This window comes from Clarias gariepinus, chromosome 9 (assembly GCF_024256425.1).
Source record: "Clarias gariepinus isolate MV-2021 ecotype Netherlands chromosome 9, CGAR_prim_01v2, whole genome shotgun sequence".
In the NCBI taxonomy this organism is placed as follows: domain Eukaryota; kingdom Metazoa; phylum Chordata; class Actinopteri; order Siluriformes; family Clariidae; genus Clarias; species Clarias gariepinus.
Window position 1 is genome coordinate 27,129,882 of NC_071108.1, and position 16,142 is coordinate 27,146,023.

Genomic DNA, 16,142 nt, shown 5'->3' on the forward strand with positions numbered 1-16,142 from the left:
TAATAATACGCGTGTTTATTAGTTAATTAATTTCCTGTAGAGAATCAGAGGAAAAAAATACATTTGATCGGTACAGAAACTAGGAGCCAATCAGAGCGTTGGTGCGAGCGCAGGAGGCGGGGTTTGTAGGAAAACAGGTGGGAAAACAAAATCTCTTAAGTCTCTCACGTTAGCAGCTTTCTTTGGTGGTGGTGGTGGTGTGATTCGGAAGAGTGGACCATGGCGGATTCTGTGGCTCTTTTTACTTCAATCGGACTCAGTGAGCAGAAAGCTAAGGAGACGTTGAAGAATGAGCAGCTCAGTGCAGCTCTCAGAGACGCTGTTACACAGGTACTGTAGAGAATCACAGCCGTTCAGGGGGGGGTGCGTCGCGTGCGTGCCCGCCTGCTTACACTCAGCTAGCTAGTTATGCTAACATCTGTCCTGTCAGCCTGCACTGTGCATTCAGATATTAAGAAAAGTGATATTCTGCAACTGTTAAATAAAAAAATATATAGTAAGTGATAGGTTTTATTGACTGTCAGTTTCAGTTTTTTTTTTGGTTTTAGGCTGTGTGCTTTATCAACATTTAACTTTCACTTTCATACCTTTTTATTTATATACACACATTATCCTGCAATATAAAAATTGTTGATATAAATCACTTAAGTGTGACATATGAAAAAAAAAATCAGGGAGGGGCAAAATTTTTCTTGGTACTAGTCTGTGTGTGTGTGTGTATGTATGGTTGTTTATGAATTTTGGACTGAGGTCTTGCCTTTCACTTAAAATCTTTCTCATCATGAAGTGACAATGAATATCATTTGTTTTAATTTTAGGGCGAAATATCAGTGATTTATGTTCATTTATGTAATATTACTGATTTAATACCAGAAATAAATATGAGCAATATATTTTCCTGTATATTAATTACTGGAGATTACATGCTCCTTAATGCTGATGCTCTGGTGATGAAATAAAGATATAGTATTACCTCACAGTATGACAAATGTTTTTAATGACGCTGCCTACTGTTACATTCGCTGATCCTGTGACACGCCTGTGACACGCCTGTGACACGCCTGTGACACGCCGGTGACACGCCGGTGACACGCCGGTGACACGCCAGTGACACGCGATTTATATATGCATGTATGCGTGGCTATATATTTAAAATTAATAGCTGCTTCCGTCGAGGGGTGCCACAGTGGATTATCCGATCCACACAACAACTAGGCATAGGCTTTATGCCAGATGCTCTCCCTCATCTAACCCTCATATTTAATCCGGGCTTGAGACACCTCGATGCGAGCAGCTGAAAGACCAACAACAATGAGGTAAATAATAGGGATGATAAATATCCATATATATGAAAAAAACATGATTAAATAAATTAATAAATATGTGATTTAGGGATGTAGCTATCGAATAATTTAGTAATCGAGTACTCTACCAAAAATATAATCGATAAATCGAGTAATCGGATAAAATGTACTTTTGCTTAATTAAACAGCAATGTAACTTATATAAGAGAAACAAAGATTAATTGTTTTTCTTTTTAGAAAAATCTACTTTTATTTTTTAACTGCATACAGCATTTTATCAAAAATAAACATTGTCGTAATTCACAATACAAGGAATACCTTAAAACCCTATCTCACCTATGCTGTTTGACTCGCAGTGAGATGCGGTGTTAAGCACCGTGATCCGCCGCAATTGCCCGCCTACGTCCTGCTGACGTTCCGCGAAGTTCTGCAAGGTCCGGCAAAAAAACATTAAACATGTTTTTAAGGGGGCTTAAAAAAGGTTGAATTTTTCAGGCGGAAAGATGGAAACCTAATTGCAGCGCCAAAACTCGCGGTAAATCATGATGAAGCATTTTGTCAAAAGCGCGCTTTCAACATATAATTGCGCAAAAACATAATGCAAGCTTTTAAAATTAATTAAACGAAGCTGCGAGGCAAAAGATTTTGCCTCGATCATTTCTTGTAATCGAATTACTCGATTTACTTGAGGGATCGTTTCAGCCCTAATGTGATTCCTTTTTTGTTACTGATTCACCAGATTGCATGAGGTAAATTTTTTATTTTTTTTTGTCTTATAGGCTAAAAACATGTTGGGATCCAGAGAAGTGGACAAAGCCATAGGGAACCTTCTGTACAGCATGGCGTCCCGTCTGCGAGACCTCAACCGCTTGCCTTACCTGACTGAGTACATCGTCAAACGCAAGATCACCACAGACCTACAGTTATCTGGTGTGCACCTAGTCCTGTGTTCGATCTTATTTCTCTTCTTAGAAGCATAGTACATCTTGTCATTAGACTTATTAGACTTTTAAGGTCAGCCCGGGATTTCGCTAGTGCTTGGATACCATCAAGGTAGAAAGTTTTCTCAGTAGGCCAGAGTTATGATCAGACTGCCTGCTTCACGTCTGAAACGCTGACCTCCCAGCAACACCTTTTCTGGCCCAAACATATGTAAATGGCTTGGAGGAAGGTCAGGACTATATGGGGGGAATGGCAGTCACTCCCAAATGAGTTCTTGTAATGTGCAGGTGGTATTGGTGAATGATTGTGTCTACAGATCAAACAGATGCATCTTTTTCACAAGTGAAAAAAATATTAATTGATTTTCAAGAATCAGGCATTCCACTTGTTTATTGTTCACAGGAATTACTGCAATTGGCCTCATCCCACCCCAGCTAGGATCGCCGTTCTTGGACGTGCGGCCTTCTTAAAAATTTTCACCATGCAAATGTTTTACTTACTAAGAGTCTTATCCCTGTACTGCATATGAAGTCTCCCGTAAATGTCAACTGGTTTTAGACCTTTTTCATAAAAAATTCATTACAACTTCAGGTTTGACTTAACCTTCTCCTGTAGATTTTATATGTATTCATTTTGTATCTGCAGCTGTCCAAAATTATTACCTTTAAGATAGATTTAGGCCAGGCTGTGGAGGGTAAAAGTGATATACAATGGCATTTAATAGAAAGAAAAAAAAAATTCTGGATTTCTAATAAGGGATAGTGGTCAAGTTTAGCTTGTAGTGCTGAAAAACAAAAGAACAAGTACTTTGTTACGTTAACATTCACCAAATTAAAGAAATCCAGTACAAAAGTATTAGACGCATAGTGATCTGTACGACCACATGTATCATTGATGGCAGTGTTATCATGAAAGTGATGTATGATTAGGTTTATAGACTAAAAGACTAAAGTACTGCTGTATCACACTTTTAGGTAGAAATGAAGCAAAGCTAAAACAGACTAACGTTTTGGTTGTCGTCGAGACTCTGAATCTAAATATAAAAATTAGAAATGCAAGCTCAAGATGGATTTTTTTTTTTTTTCTCTTACCCCTTTAACTTTAATCACTAAGGACACTGATGCTTAAGCCACAGCTGTTTAGCTTTGTTCTTCTCTTTGTTTGTAGCTGCACTGGACTTTGTGAAGAGCCACCCTGGGGATCCTATGGACAAAAAGGAGTTTGAGACTGCCTGTGGTGTGGGGATTGTTGTCACGCCGGAGCAGATTGAGGACACGGTAAGTCGTTTGGCTTTCAGCGTTTATTTTGGTGCGTCTTTTTTTTTTTCCTTTTTGTTTAAATTCACCCTGATTTGATGTCAAGCAAAAGGAGGCCTACAGTAGGCCATTTCTGGGGACACTGAGCAAGGTGAAGTTAGTTTTTTTTGTCTGGCTCATGTTATGAGCGATATGATCTAGATGTTTACACCTGTAAGAGAAATTGACAGTCTGCAATGTAAAGTGCAAATAACAAGCCAGGGAGTAATATTCTCATTCTCTAGCCTAAAAAAAACTTGAAAGAAACCAAATGGCTTACAAAACATTAGATTATCCTACTGAAATGCGTAACTCGGGAATAAATTATTTGATTAATTTACAAGATGTATGGAGAAATTATTATTGTACAGCTTTTTCAGGGTCTGCAGGATCCTCTTGTTTTTCTAAGGATTTTTTTTCAACATTTTGGCCCTTTTGATTTTTAAATAGGCTTTAATTGTTTAAATTAAATTTCCCCGAAACCACATGGCGCCAACCAATCTCATCTTTTCGAACTGCTTGCTCATGCACTGTTAGGGGCGGCATAACACACTCGCATCAGCATTACCTGAGAACTCGCGATCTTTGGATGATAGGGCAAGCACTTTATCACTGCACCACTTGAAGACCTTGCATTTTACATCCCTTGAAGTTTTCCAGTTCCCTACACAGTTTGCAGTTCTTTTTAAACCAAGCATTTTCACTTCCTGGGTTTTTAATTGCACTTAACATGGCTGAATACAGCGGAACCTCGGCATACAAATTTAAGAAGATACTTTTTAAGGCGAAAATTCGTATTGCTATACGCATTTACCCATCAGAAACAATGTAAATGCAGATAATCTTTTCCAGGCTTCCAAAAATATTACCATTATTACAAAAACTCCCAATGAAAAATCAAGTGGCTTTTAAATGCATGCCGAAGGCAATGTTGGTTTTATGCATTGAATCCAGTGAAACCTCGGTTTAAGAACGCCCCTGGAGTACGAACAAATCTGTTATGCGACCAAAAAATTTACCCAAAATTTGTCCCTGTTCGTAAACTCCTCCTCAGAATACGACCCAGAAAAGCCTAAGCTGCTAAGGCATGAGTGCGTTGCCCAGCATTAGTTTTGCTCATTCCGCGGTTGCAGATAACACATGATAAAAGAATTTTGTCGTAGTGAAGTGATGTCCAAGCCTTTGCCGAGAAACATCATCCCAACAAAACTGTGTTGAACAGAGTGCTACGTCTATGGATGTATTTTTTGTGAAACCGGCAGCCACGTACGAACCAGAGATCAAGAAACAAAAAAGGGAGGACACCCCTATAGGATAATTACCTAATGTTAATACGGAAGCTGAGTCTCCTTTCAAATACTAACTTCCTCCCCACCCATCTTATCTTCCTCTCCTCCATTCCTTCACTTCAGGGAGTCTCCCTAAGAGAGGTGCGCAAACAATACATCCATTCACAATCCATTCTCCTGTACAGTTTACATGTATATTTACTGCTTTTTCATACTTTTTCATAATTTGTGATAAACAAAATCAATCAAAAGTTAAATATAGTTTATAGTTACGGAGAACGTATTAATTCTATTTGCCTGTATTCCTGTGGAAAAAACTAAATCAGTATACAACCAGAACTTATGAACGAATTATGTTCGTGAACCGAGCTTACGCTTTATGCACAAGTTAGCCGGTGTTCAGTTTGTTTGTTTGTATGCTGAAAATGCTTATCTATCCCCTGTGCCAGGATCCATCCCAATGGACAACATGCCTAGAGTTAACCACCAAAACCAAAGAAAAAATACCTTGTCTGTGTTTTAATGTAACACACACACAGAATACTTTACTCTGGGCTCTGAGGATTCATTCGTACATGTTTCATGTTTCCGCAGGTTGAGCTAATCATCAGAAAAAACAAGGAGCAGCTGTTGGCTGAGCGATACCGCTTTAACATGGGGCTCCTCATTGGTAAATGCCTCCTAAATATGTGGTATATTAGATAAAGGAAGCGTGTCCATAGGTGATGTCTGTTACTTGGTAACTAACCCTGATCACTGATTCTCTAGGTGAAGCCAGAGCAGCTCTTAAATGGGCAGATGGAAAAATCTTAAAGAATGAAGTCGACATGCAGGTTAGTAAGCAGACGTTTATAATCTAAAAAAATGAGCTCAGCAGAGGTTTCTTTTTAAATTGTACTTTGTGCTCTACGTAGGTCTTGCACCTCCTGGGTCCTAAAACTGAGGCGGACCTGGAGAAGAAACCCAAGGTATGTTTGTGGATAAAAAAAAATTATTGCATTTACAACTTTCTTTATAATTCTAATGTAGTGTGTGTGTGTATTGAACAGGCAGCAAAAGCCAAACCAGCAGAGAAGGAATCGAAGCAGGAGAAGGTTGAGTCTGTGAGCGGTGAGTCACAGGAGCGCTTAAAACCATATCAGAAGAACACACTTACAGTTTACGATCGCTACCTTGTTGAGTCGTATATACACTCACCTAAAGAATTATTAGGAACACCATATAATTACGGTGCTTGACCCCCTTTCGCCTTTAGAACTGCCTTAATTCTGCGTGGCATTGATTCAAGTCGACAACTACATTAACATTAAAGGTAAACTAAAGGTAACTAAAACTATTCAGCACGGCTGCACACATTCTGGATGATAAGAGGAATAAACAGTCTCCTAAAAATGTGTGATGTCTATATAAATGCGTTCGGTGCAGAGTTTTGATTGGTTATTTATTGTTCTGTGTGTTGCAAATTATAACAAGTAAGTATAGCAAGACAGCTGCATTTCAGATAAGGTTTTTGCCATTTGTGAGGGCCCCTTGATGCTAGTTGATGAATGGAAAATGTTTGCTCTTTAGTCGAGCATAGGCCACCATAATGGTTTCAGTTTCTTTATAATTTGCATGAAAAATAGGAAAATCAAGTATATTACATATGTTGCCTTCCAATAAATAAAATTATACTTTTCTCGATTCTTAATTGTATTTGTCCACTGCTGTTTAGAATAATTATAAATAAGTAAATAAATAAACAATACTACACATGTATTTTTCTATGTCAGTTATACAGATTTTATTTGTCTGCTTGTCTATTACTTTGGTATCATTTGTCACTGTTGGGTGGAAAAAGGGTGTCTCATTCATTAGAAGCTAAAATGTGTAAAAAAAAAAAAAATAAAAAAAAAAATTTTGCACATCTTGAAATCAAACCTAGCTACCAGCCACAAAAAAGGAGCATATGGTATTCCAAGCTATTCTTATATTCCTAGCTATATTTTCAATGATAGTTACTGTCCACTGGATATCTTGGAGGACCAGCAATCTAAATATTTTTTTTATTTTATCATTAGATTTTATATTTTAAACTTCCGGGTTGTTCAGTGTAAAGTTTCTAAAATGAAAGAAACGTCTCTACTTCACAAGGTTAGGTTTCGCCTCCAAAGTTGCTGCTTTCATTTAAAGTTGTTTTTGCTTAATGTTTTAATTTTTTTTATTTCCTATGTTTCTTTTTTTTTCTTTTTTAAGTTTCACTGGAATGTTTTTAATCATGTATGGGATCCCGGTGGTAACAGGAATCGAGGCATTCTAAAATGCTAATAAAATGAAAAAGGCTTCACAAGAATTATTAACATGCCAAAACACAGACCAAACCACACCTTAATCATAATGTTTGCTTTATGTTATGATTGTTTTTTGATAGTAGGCAGTAGTTACGACAAGTGTTATTTTTTCCACACCGTTGAATAAATATTTTCCATGAGTGCTGATGCCATGCTTTTTGCTAGGGGTTGTATTTAAAACACTAAAGATTTTTGTAGTATTGTATGGTGCAATGAAACAACAGACGTTGCATGCATTGGCTTAAATAGTGTATACAGAAATAAGTCTAAGTGGTTTTAAAATGCTGCACATTTTTATGTACGTTAAATACAAGCAGTGTTAAACTGCGTTTTTTGTGCAGAATAACAAAACACAGTTATGAGATTTAACAACTGCCTTTATTTCTCTATATAACCCCCTGCTACACAAGTGCACTTATCCCAGTGTTTCACTAGTACTTGGACACCATCAAGGTAGAAAGTTTTCTCAGTACACCGGAACCATGATCAGAACGCCTAATTCACATCTGAACCGCTGGTCTCTCAGGCACTCCTGTAATGGCCCAAACATGTGGAAATGGCTTAGGACTGTACCAACTGAGTTCGCTAATGTGCAAGTGGTGTTGGTGAATGATTGTGTGTACAGTTTCCACAGACAGATGAGTCTCTTCGACAAGTTGTTGACAAATTATTAGTTGATTCTTCAATGGTAAAAAATTGCACTCACTGAATGTTCATGGGAACGACTGCAGTGGACCCTGAACCACTTCAGCTGGAATTTTTTTTTTTTTTTTTTTTTTTTTTTAGGGCTTTTTTTTGACCGGTTGAGGTAGACTTAGTTTCTAGTGCGTTGCTCATTGTATGATGTGGTACAGATGACCAATCAGTGCTGCTAGGTACCAAGAACCAGTACTAGTCAGCTATGTGGAGAAGTGGGAAAAGGCTGGTTTGTAAAAAGCAATTTAGGTCTGTATCATTAATGGGGAAATTTATTGCTAATTGTGTGTGTGTGTGTGTGTAGATTTTAAGATGGAGGGGAAATCTCTGATGGAGCAGCTGAGAGGTGAAGCTCTTAAATTCCATAAACCAGGTGAGACTGAAAGCCCTTGTGCTTCCCTTAAACATCAGTATCCAAAATACTCCACTGTTAAGAAAACACTTCTCATTAAAGAATCTAACATATGTTTAATAAGTAATAAGCTGTGCAATGCCTATATAACAAAGTCGAGGGTGCTGTTATCTCTTTTTAGGTGAGAATTATACTACTGAAGGATATGTCGTAACACCAAACACCATGGACCTACTGAAACAGCACCTGGAGCTTACCGGAGGACAGGTGTGTGTGCGCTTGTAGCTGACTGGGCTTAGGAAGACATTACACCATTCCGGTTACACTACTTTATAATTGATCTTTGTGTTTCTTTTTTTATTGTTATTTTTTTCGGTAGGTTCGAACTCGGTTCCCTCCTGAACCAAACGGCATCCTCCACATCGGACACGCCAAGGCGATTAACTTCAATTTTGGTTATGCTAAGGTACAGCAGCTTTGCATTCAAATGTATGCGCATGTTGAGACTTCATTTATATATATATCTATATATTTTTTTATAAACCTTTACTTTGCCTGTTTCTGTAGGCAAACAATGGCATCTGCTTCCTCCGCTATGATGATACAAATCCTGAGAAAGAGGAGGAGAAATATTTCACCGGCATTAAAGACATGGTGGAATGGCTCGGTCAGTCTTCGCCAGCAGGCTTAAGTTTTGCATTAAACACATCACTGATGGCTCTGAGCCCAACATAAAACACCAGTCAAAAGTCGCACCTTTAAATTCAATGTTTATTCTGTATTAGTGATTTTCTTTCTATACTCTAGAACAGTACTGGAGATTTTAAACTATGAAATAACTCCAGGTGCATTAGGTAATTACTGTAAGTAACAACAACAGCAGTCGGTTGATATTTTAAGACTGTTAAGATATTTTAAGCTGTTCTGGTATATTTCTTGCAAGAACATTATTGTCAATGGCATTTTTGAAACCTATAAAGCACCATGTTGAAACTATTCTCATTATCTTAGACACACCCTTTCTCAAGAAAGTGTCAGTTTTGGATTTGGATCAACAGTGTAGGAAATGAGGTTTATGTATGAAGTTGAATTTTAAGTAGGTTTAAGTAGATGTGTTTTTTTTTTTTTTTTTTTTTTTTTTAAATACAATTTATTTTTTGTGCATGTTTTTTCAGGCTATAAGCCATATGCTGTTACTCATGCCTCTGACAACTTCGGGCGTCTGTATGAACTTGCTGTTGAGCTTGTTCGCAGGTAAATGCACACGTACCTACACACCCACACAGCATAAAAGGCTTTTAAAGTTAGGATTGCCGAAGGCTGTCTATAGCGTTTCTATGTTTGTAAACTGGTAATGCAATGAACATGAATTAACATATCCCTCTTCAGTATGAAGTACAACCTCACTTTGGCTTGTGTATACAAATACAGCTTGTAAATACAGCTTTAAATCTTCTGTCTTTATAAACTCTCTATTTTCCCAGGGTGATGTGTGTGTGTTTCTTTATATATATCTCAATATATCACTCTGTATAAGAGTGCACATGTCATATTGTACTGAGAGAAAGTGAGAGCTGTTATTGTGAAGATTTTGGATTTGGTGAACATGGCCATCATCTATAAACAAGTTATTAAATATATAGTCTTTTTCGCTAAGGATATCTTAGTCGGTATTCTATTTTCTTCTTACGTTTGGGAACATTTTGTCATTTTTACAGCCTTTGTTTTGTTCTTTCTTTAAGTGTGATGTTAATTTGCATTGTACGTGTCCTTGCACATTAGGGGTCACGCGTATGTCTGCCACCAGCGCGGCGAGGAGCTGAAGGGCCACAATGTGCCACCCTCACCATGGAGGGACCGACCTGTGGAGGAGTCTCTCGTTCTTTTTGAAAGAATGAAAAAAGGCATGTTTGCAGAAGGAGAGGCAACACTCCGCATGAAGATGGTCATGGAAGATGGCAAAATGGATCCGGTGGCTTACCGCATCAAGTACACGCCTCACCACAGAACTGGTGACACCTGGTACGAACACGTCACAGTGATCCTTATGCACTTTTTAAATAAACAGAATCCGCTGTGATTAATTTTTCTTTTTTTCTTTTTGCAGGTGTATATATCCTACATATGACTACACCCACTGCCTGTGTGACTCGATCGAACACATCACACACTCGCTGTGCACCAAGGAGTTTCAGTCTAGGTTTGTGCAGCAGGGCATACTTCTGAGCAGTTCATAATAGTGGACTTAAAAATACAAATACTTTGAGTTCCCTAAACATATTGTTGGCTCCAAAAGTCTGAGAGCATGGGTAATAATGCTCCTTTTTGCATTCTTTTCTATACTAATCTAAATATAACATTTATATCACTAAAAATAACTTAATTGGAAATTAGAATCTTTGAGAAAACTTTCTTCCTTAATGGTATCCAAGAACTGTTGAAACACTAAGTGCATTGGTGTAGAAAGGGGATTATATAGAGACATAAGGGTAATCTTTCTTTACTCTCATAACTGTGTTCTCTTATTCTGTTCAATCAAAAGTCCCAGTTTGACTTGAACACTTTTCATAGAAAAAACACTCATTCCCATTAGAGCAGTGAATCATATATAGCTTTATTTCTTACAGGCTTTAAAATTTTAAGAACTTCTTAAAGTGTCAAACATTGAAATGCTTTGTAACTCTTCCTGGTGTTTGTTTAAATATCATCTCTCGTACAAAGCGAAATACAAGTGCTTTGTAATTTCTGCAAAAGCTGTGATATATTTTCCAGGAATTTTATTAGTTTAAGAGTTGTAAATATATGTAAATATACACAGATCTAACTCCCAGAGTGAAATGTAGTGGTGGTATCATGTTAAGAGGTTCCCTTGGTTGCTTTTCTCTTTCTATTACTTTGTCATTGACTGACTTTTGGTGGATGGCCTCCTCTATGCAGATGTACTATTCAGCCATATTTTTAAGATTTTAAACAATTCTCTTGTTTCTAAACACGATTCTCTTATGTTTGTTGACCTAAAAAGATCTGTTCTCTCTCAACCTTAGACGCTCATCATATTTCTGGCTGTGCAATGCTTTGGACGTGTACTGTCCTGTGCAGTGGGAGTATGGCAGACTTAACCTCACCTACACGGTCGTCTCCAAGAGGAAGATCATCAAGCTGGTGGAGACGGGGACCGTCAGGTAAGATGAATTACTACTACTGTTTTTCTCTGTAATTTCTTCATCTTGTAACCATACAGTGCAGTCTATAGGATTTAGGATTATCCTGTACAATATAGTGTCTTTTATACTTTTATTATTTGGGGTATTATAAAATGTGTAGTATGAAGTCAATGGGAATTGGAGTTTCATCATCAACTCATTTGTCATTTGACTGTTTCTGTAGAGATTGGGACGACCCACGCCTCTTCACTCTCACTGCTCTCAGGAGACGTGGCTTTCCTCCTGAGGCCATCAACAACTTCTGTGCACGTGTAAGAAAAATCCAGGCTATATTTTCTCTTTTATGCATGAATATGTTCAAACCTTTTAAAAAACATCAAGCAAATAAAAATCCCATTCATTTAGGTGGGTGTGACCGTTGCCCAGACAACCACTGAGCCTCATTTGTTGGAGTCTTGTGTGAGGGATGTGCTTAACGACACTGCACCGAGGGCCATGGCTGTCTTGGAACCTCTCAAAGTGACCATCACCAATTTGCCTTCTAATGCCAAGGTATTCGCACAACTTAAGATCTGTGATTAAAATGTTTCCTACTGAATAGAATTGTAACTCAGACTTACTTACATCTCCCAGACTCAGATTCATGTTCCGGATTTCCCTGCGGATGAGAGTAGGGGTAGCCATGTGGTTCCCTTTTCCAGAACAATTTTCATTGAGCAGAGTGATTTTAGAGAGGTAAGTGTGTAAGAAATGTAAATGTAAATTTTTTTATATAAACTTGTAGATGTGTGTCCTAAAATTAATTTTTTTTTTCTGTTAGGTAATTGAGAAGGGCTATAAGCGTCTGACTCCTGAACAGCCAGTAGGCCTTAGGCATGCTGGCTACATCATCTCTGTGCAGCGTGTCATCAAGGTGAACCATGACCTAAAAATCATTTTCAATTGGTTTATGTTCCATTTTTTTTTGTACTACAAAGTGGTTGAATATAAGAATATTTTGTTTATTTATTTTTTTGTTGTGAATTTCAAAGATGTGTAAAGAAGCCTGAATATTAAACCCCAAAAGCAGAGAGTGCACATTGATTAGACCTTTTTTTTTAATGACAAGAGTTTCAGCTACCAAGAGCCAGGGTTATCTGTTAACCCAGTTATCTGTTAATGTTGCTTGTCCTGGCATAGAAGAGGGTTTGTAGAGAAAACCACATACCGTCATGAGAAAATAAAGTGTTTAAAACAAGTTCACTATGTAGCTGTGTGGCAATAACTACCAGCCAAATTTCTGTTATTTGGACCGTACTGTGCTCCAATTTTTCCGTAAATGTCAATTGATTTCATGTCTTCATTCTTCAGAAATTTAGTCAAAAGTCCTGGTTTGACTTGAATGTCCCATGTGGAAAAATAGCATTGATTTATAGCTAAGGTTAGCATTCTATCTGAGCTAATGCTAAAGAAATTTAATACATGTCTGCTGAACAATCAGATTAGATGATTCTGTTTCACTGTGTTATAAATAGAATCAGCACACACTGAAGTGCGTGATTTTAAGATTATCTTGCTTTAATAGAACACTTTTTGGGCATGTGCTTATGACAGGATGACGGTGGTAAAGTGGTAGAGCTGGAGGTGACGTGCACAAGCTCAGACTCTACTGAGAAACCCAAAGCCTTTATCCACTGGGTCTGTGATCCCCTGCAGTGTGAAGTGCGCCTCTATGAACGACTGTAAGTGTGTACTTGCCTGCAATATTAAAACCACATAAACACATTATGTAAATCACAAAAATTTATGTACAATCCACATGTAATACCAGGTAATGATGTGATGTTTTATCAAATATTTTCTAATTGGAGACAACATGTCTGTATTTTGATAGCTTCCTCCATAAAAACCCAGAGGACACATCTGAAGTGCCTAATGGCTTCCTGAGTGACATCAATCCGGTGAGTGTTTATCCAATCTCAGTATTTTAATCTAGCATTATCATTCAAATAAAGATGTCCTTTTCCCCCTATCATCTATTTATATTGTTTTTTTTTCTTTTTTCTCAGCATTCCATGCAAGTGATTGAAAGTGCCTTAATTGACCGCTCAGTGAGCAAGGCCAAAGTCTTCGATAAATTCCAGTTCGAGAGAGTGGGCTATTTCTCCCTGGACTCAGACAGCACAGCTGATAAGGTATGACTAGGTGACACAGACACTCGGGGAAAAAAAACAACACAATAATGTACAATCTAATGATTAATTTAAAACAATGCACCGGTTTTAATGCATTGTATAGATGCTTGATTCTCACCTCAGTAAACGTCTGATCAAAGCTTAGTTCTGCACAAAGTCTTGTGGGGACTTTGGAACTTGAATCAAAGGAAGTGCCAGTTTCATTGTGGTTTTCAGTGTGATATTTAAAGTTTCGATTTTAACACTCAAAACAGGCTTTTAAAAGATTAGAGACATAAGCCTTTTTAACTGTAAAATAAATTAAACAAACAAATATACAATTCACATTTTTAAATAAGATAAGATGTACCTTTATTCATTTCACAGTGGGGAAATTTCTTTGTTGCAGCAGCAAAAAAAGAGAAAGAAAACAATAGAATAGTTGCACTCAAAGAAATTGAAGTAGGTTCAACTTGTTGAACAAGGGTAATATTGCACAGTTTGAAATGTTATTGCACAGTTTCTAATATACTGTAATATTTTAGCTATTTATTAATTTATCAACATTACTTAGGGACTTATACACTTCCTGGCCAAAAAATATTTGCATATTCTAAGGCTACGTTTACACTGTCGGGTTAATGTGACCCAATTCTGATTTTTTGCTCATATGTGACACATATCGGATATGTTCTATGTCCGTGTAAACAGGGAAAAAAACGCATGCATTCCGATATTTCGAGATATTTCGGCCTTCTTCATATGTGGAAATAAATCAGATATAAATCAGATATGTGCTAATGTGATTGTCGTGTAAACGGACAGATCGGATTTCCTGAGGCGTTGCGTTCTGTACGCCATTAAAACTGCGACTTCTTCGCGGTTTAATGACGTAATGTTATTCTCCGGTGGAAGCGCGTGTGGAATTATAACATTGCAGGTGACCTGGAAAAGGAAACCCAATGTGGCGAATCTGGAGTACCAGTTTGTGTCTGAATATTATTCCTCATGCTCCCAGAACCACTCTTTCACATTTTTAAGTCCTGGAATATGCCCATGTCATTAGGAAAGAAAAATCCATAAACGTGATAGCATGGGAATTCAGTACATTCAGGTCATCAGCTGACTTCATTTTATTGCCACAACATTGCTAAGCCTAGAGCTGACCAACTGAAGCAACCCTAGATTATAACACTGCCTCCAGAGGCTTGTACATTGGACACTATTTACTGTATGATGGGTGCATAACTTCATGTGCTTACCTTTTTACCCTGACACACCTATTGCTATGGAAGAGGATCCATCTGGAATTATATTATATTATATTATATATTATAATTATATTTTTTTCAGATTCTTCTTCTATTATTATTCTAACAAAAGTGGTTTTCCTATGACCTATTTTCCTATTGCTTAAGTCATCTATTTGTAATTTTTTTTCTTTTTCTTTTTTTCTACACCAGAGTTAACATTTAAGCACCATCTTCCACTAACCTCCAGATTTTGATAATGTGTTGAATGGTTCTTAACCCAGTTCCAGTAATTTTAAATCTCCTTAGTTTTTACTTATTTAATTTATTTTTGCTTTATGCAGCCCAGTACCTTGACCCTTCTGAAATTGCAACTTTTTTGCCAGGCAGTGTATATAGTATTGTTGATATAAGTTGGTTACGATTTCCACTACTATAATATAATAATAATGATGGCGATGATGCTAATGATAAAAATCACCCAGACTTTCAGAAGGAGTGATCCAATAAAGAAAGTTACCATTTAAGTTTTGCTCTAAATACTATTGATCATCTTCTCAGACCATTTTGCAATCGATGTCTTTTCAGATCTAAGTCACTGGAAAATATTTAACATTACATGAATTGACACAATATAAATCTTGTGAACAAAGAGAAGAACTTTTCATAAAGCCTGGTATTTTTTTTACAACTTGGCAACAGAAACTTTTAGTTAGTAAAATCATGTCCGTCTGTGATCAGGATCCGGTGTTGCCTGACACTTGGACTTGGATGCAAGTAATGCATTGACTAAATCATATTCTTCTGGAAGGAACTGTTTATCAGACTGAGGTGTAAGATCTGTGACAGAAGCATGACTCGAACCACTGGAGAAATCTATATAAAAGAAAAATAACTCGTTTTGCCAATGTCTGTCTGTTTCCCTTTCTCAGCTGGTTTTCAACAGGACTGTTACACTCAAGGAGGATCCAGGGAAAATCTGAGGACCGAAGAACATCGACGGACTACATCACTGTGCAGAAATGGATTATAAAATATTGCAAATTAATCAGTATTTTAAAAGTTAAAGCGAATTATGCTGGTGCTGTGCAGTGTTGAAACTTAAATATGCAATGTATCATGTTGTTCTTTCATATGTCTGGGAAAAGACAAACTTTTGGAATAAACCATATTTAAGTGAAAAAAAAAATTTGTGTATTTGTGTATAAATCCATGTGAGAAAATGAACAGCGCTGCTGATAAATAATGAATGAGCTGTATACATTTCTGACTATGTCTATCCTATCAAAGTCCCATCAAAACATAATTGTTAACAGAATTAATTCGTTTAGTTTTGAAACCTGAATAACCTTCACATTTTCAGTCAA

The 16,142-nt window shown here is 37.1% G+C and overlaps 1 protein-coding gene across 1 annotated transcript; it reads left to right on the forward strand.

Moving 5' to 3' along the window:
* The first annotated feature begins 144 nt into the window (after window positions 1–144).
* Window positions 145–15,958, forward strand: qars1 (glutaminyl-tRNA synthetase 1). Its single transcript, XM_053504841.1, has 23 exons — window positions 145–330; window positions 2,084–2,234; window positions 3,414–3,523; window positions 5,425–5,500; window positions 5,599–5,663; window positions 5,745–5,798; window positions 5,880–5,940; window positions 8,161–8,229; window positions 8,390–8,475; window positions 8,588–8,674; window positions 8,776–8,875; window positions 9,384–9,462; window positions 9,991–10,230; window positions 10,316–10,408; window positions 11,253–11,390; window positions 11,596–11,683; window positions 11,778–11,924; window positions 12,006–12,107; window positions 12,193–12,285; window positions 12,966–13,093; window positions 13,246–13,312; window positions 13,421–13,546; window positions 15,708–15,958. The coding sequence occupies exons 1-23, from the start codon at window positions 220–222 to the stop codon at window positions 15,756–15,758; spliced, it is 2,322 nt and encodes a 773-aa protein (XP_053360816.1). The 5' UTR covers window positions 145–219; the 3' UTR covers window positions 15,759–15,958.
* The last annotated feature ends 184 nt before the right edge of the window (window positions 15,959–16,142 follow it).

Bases quoted from the DNA above. Each gene is read 5' to 3' on its own strand.
- qars1 (XM_053504841.1), top strand. From the start codon at position 220: ATGGCGGATTCTGTGGCTCTTTTTACTTCAATCGGACTCAGTGAGCAG. The intron at 5,664-5,744 runs GTTAGTAAGCAG...TGCTCTACGTAG, and splicing joins AGAATGAAGTCGACATGCAG to GTCTTGCACCTCCTGGGTCC. The intron at 8,876-9,383 runs GTCAGTCTTCGC...ATGTTTTTTCAG, and splicing joins AGACATGGTGGAATGGCTCG to GCTATAAGCCATATGCTGTT.